Raw genomic sequence first — 1664 nt, forward strand, 5'->3', positions numbered from 1 at the left:
AGGTTTACGACAGACTGAAGAAAGAGCAGCCTAACTTTAGTACCAAAATAATAATGATAGAAGCCGATTTAAGCAAGTTGGATCTCGGATTGTCGCAGGAAAGTCGAGAACGTCTTTTAGACACAAACGTAATTTTCCATTTGGCAGCGACTGTACGATTTAACGAAGCGATTCGAATAGCGGTTAACATAAACGTAAGAGGAACGAAGCAGCTTCTTCTTATCGCGAAAGAAATGCCGAATTTAAAGGTATGTAAAAGAAAGATTATTTTAACCAAGTTTTCAGATTTGTAAAAATTCAACTTACTTATTGTTAGTTTAAAATATTTTTTAGGTATTTGTTTATGTATCCACTGCATTTGCTTATTGTGTGCACAATTTCATTGAAGAAAGATATTATCCACCACCTATAAAAACCGATAAGATTTTGACCTTACTCGATATTCTAGACGATGAAAAATTAGACAAATTTACACCAACGTAAGTGCCTTTCAATAAAATTAAAAGAATCAAATATTATTCAGGTCACTAGCATGCATTTTATTACATTAATTAACTAACTTATTGCGATGTAATTTTTATAATTGTACAAGCAGTATTTTTAATTTCTTACTTTTCTATTCTGCAATTAATTAAAAAGATAATTTGTCGATAAAAAAATTTGCATGTTTTTTTTATTAAAAAATTTCTTATTTATATATATTTTTTAATTTTTGCCTCTTATATTACGTAATACATATACGCTTACACTTGACGCGAGACACTACTGTATCTGTTTATATAAATACAGATTAATAGGTAAATGGCCGAATTCATATGCATATACAAAGGCGATCGCTGAAGATACTGTTCGACAATACAGTGTCGGAATTCCAACCTGTATCGTACGACCATCGATTGTAACATCAACGGCCGAGTCGCCTGTAGAAGGCTGGATCAACAATGTCTATGGTGCTATGGGTGTAGTCGTGGGGTGTGCCCTAGGTTTGTTACGTACACTGCATATCGACCTTGAAAATGCGGCAGATATAGTGCCCGCAGATTATGTCATTTCACATTTTATCGCCGCGAGTTGGGACACTGCCAAAAGAAAGTAAGCTTACAATTCAAAAATACAAAAGATATTTCATATTTAGTCAGATATTTAATCAATGTTATATATATTATATATATATATCCTTATATATATATATAATATATATAACATTGATTAAATATCTGATTAAATATAAAATATCTTTTGTATTTTTGAATATATATATATATTCTATAACTTTTATTAATATATTCTTCTCTAAACAACAAAATAGTACATACAAGATACATATAACTTTATAGTACGTATTTTTGTTAGAAATACTCTATTGAGCATCGAGAACGCGAATCCGGATGTTCCAGAAACCGAGAGAGCGCTAATTTACAATTACGTGTCGATATGTCAAAATCCCATTACTTGGAGAAGATTCACTAAATTAAATGAACTGTATGGCACGCAGGTACCGAGCATACATTTTCTCTGGTACTATTTTTTTTTCCCCAGCAAACATAAATTCGTGCACGATGTCTGTACGATATTTTTGCACCTGATACCTGCTATTATAACCGACACTGTGCTTTTTCTCAGCGGCCGAAAACCCATGTAAGAGATTTACCAAGTTCCTAAAG

At 32.0% G+C, this 1664-nt stretch overlaps 1 protein-coding gene across 1 annotated transcript; it reads left to right on the plus strand.

The window, feature by feature from the left end:
- Nucleotides 1–3: 3 nt before the first annotated feature.
- LOC112468065 (fatty acyl-CoA reductase wat-like) lies at nt 4–1642 on the plus strand (the record flags this gene model as incomplete). The annotated part of the gene is made up of 4 exons (XM_025037093.1): nt 4–248; nt 334–479; nt 790–1092; nt 1354–1642. Coding segments are annotated over 4 exons (983 nt in total), but the record flags the coding sequence as incomplete, so codon positions are not given.
- Nucleotides 1643–1664: the final 22 nt, after the last annotated feature.

This window comes from Temnothorax curvispinosus, unplaced genomic scaffold, assembly GCF_003070985.1.
Source record: "Temnothorax curvispinosus isolate PA1 unplaced genomic scaffold, ASM307098v1 QBEX01018010.1, whole genome shotgun sequence".
Lineage (NCBI taxonomy): Eukaryota > Metazoa > Arthropoda > Insecta > Hymenoptera > Formicidae > Temnothorax > Temnothorax curvispinosus.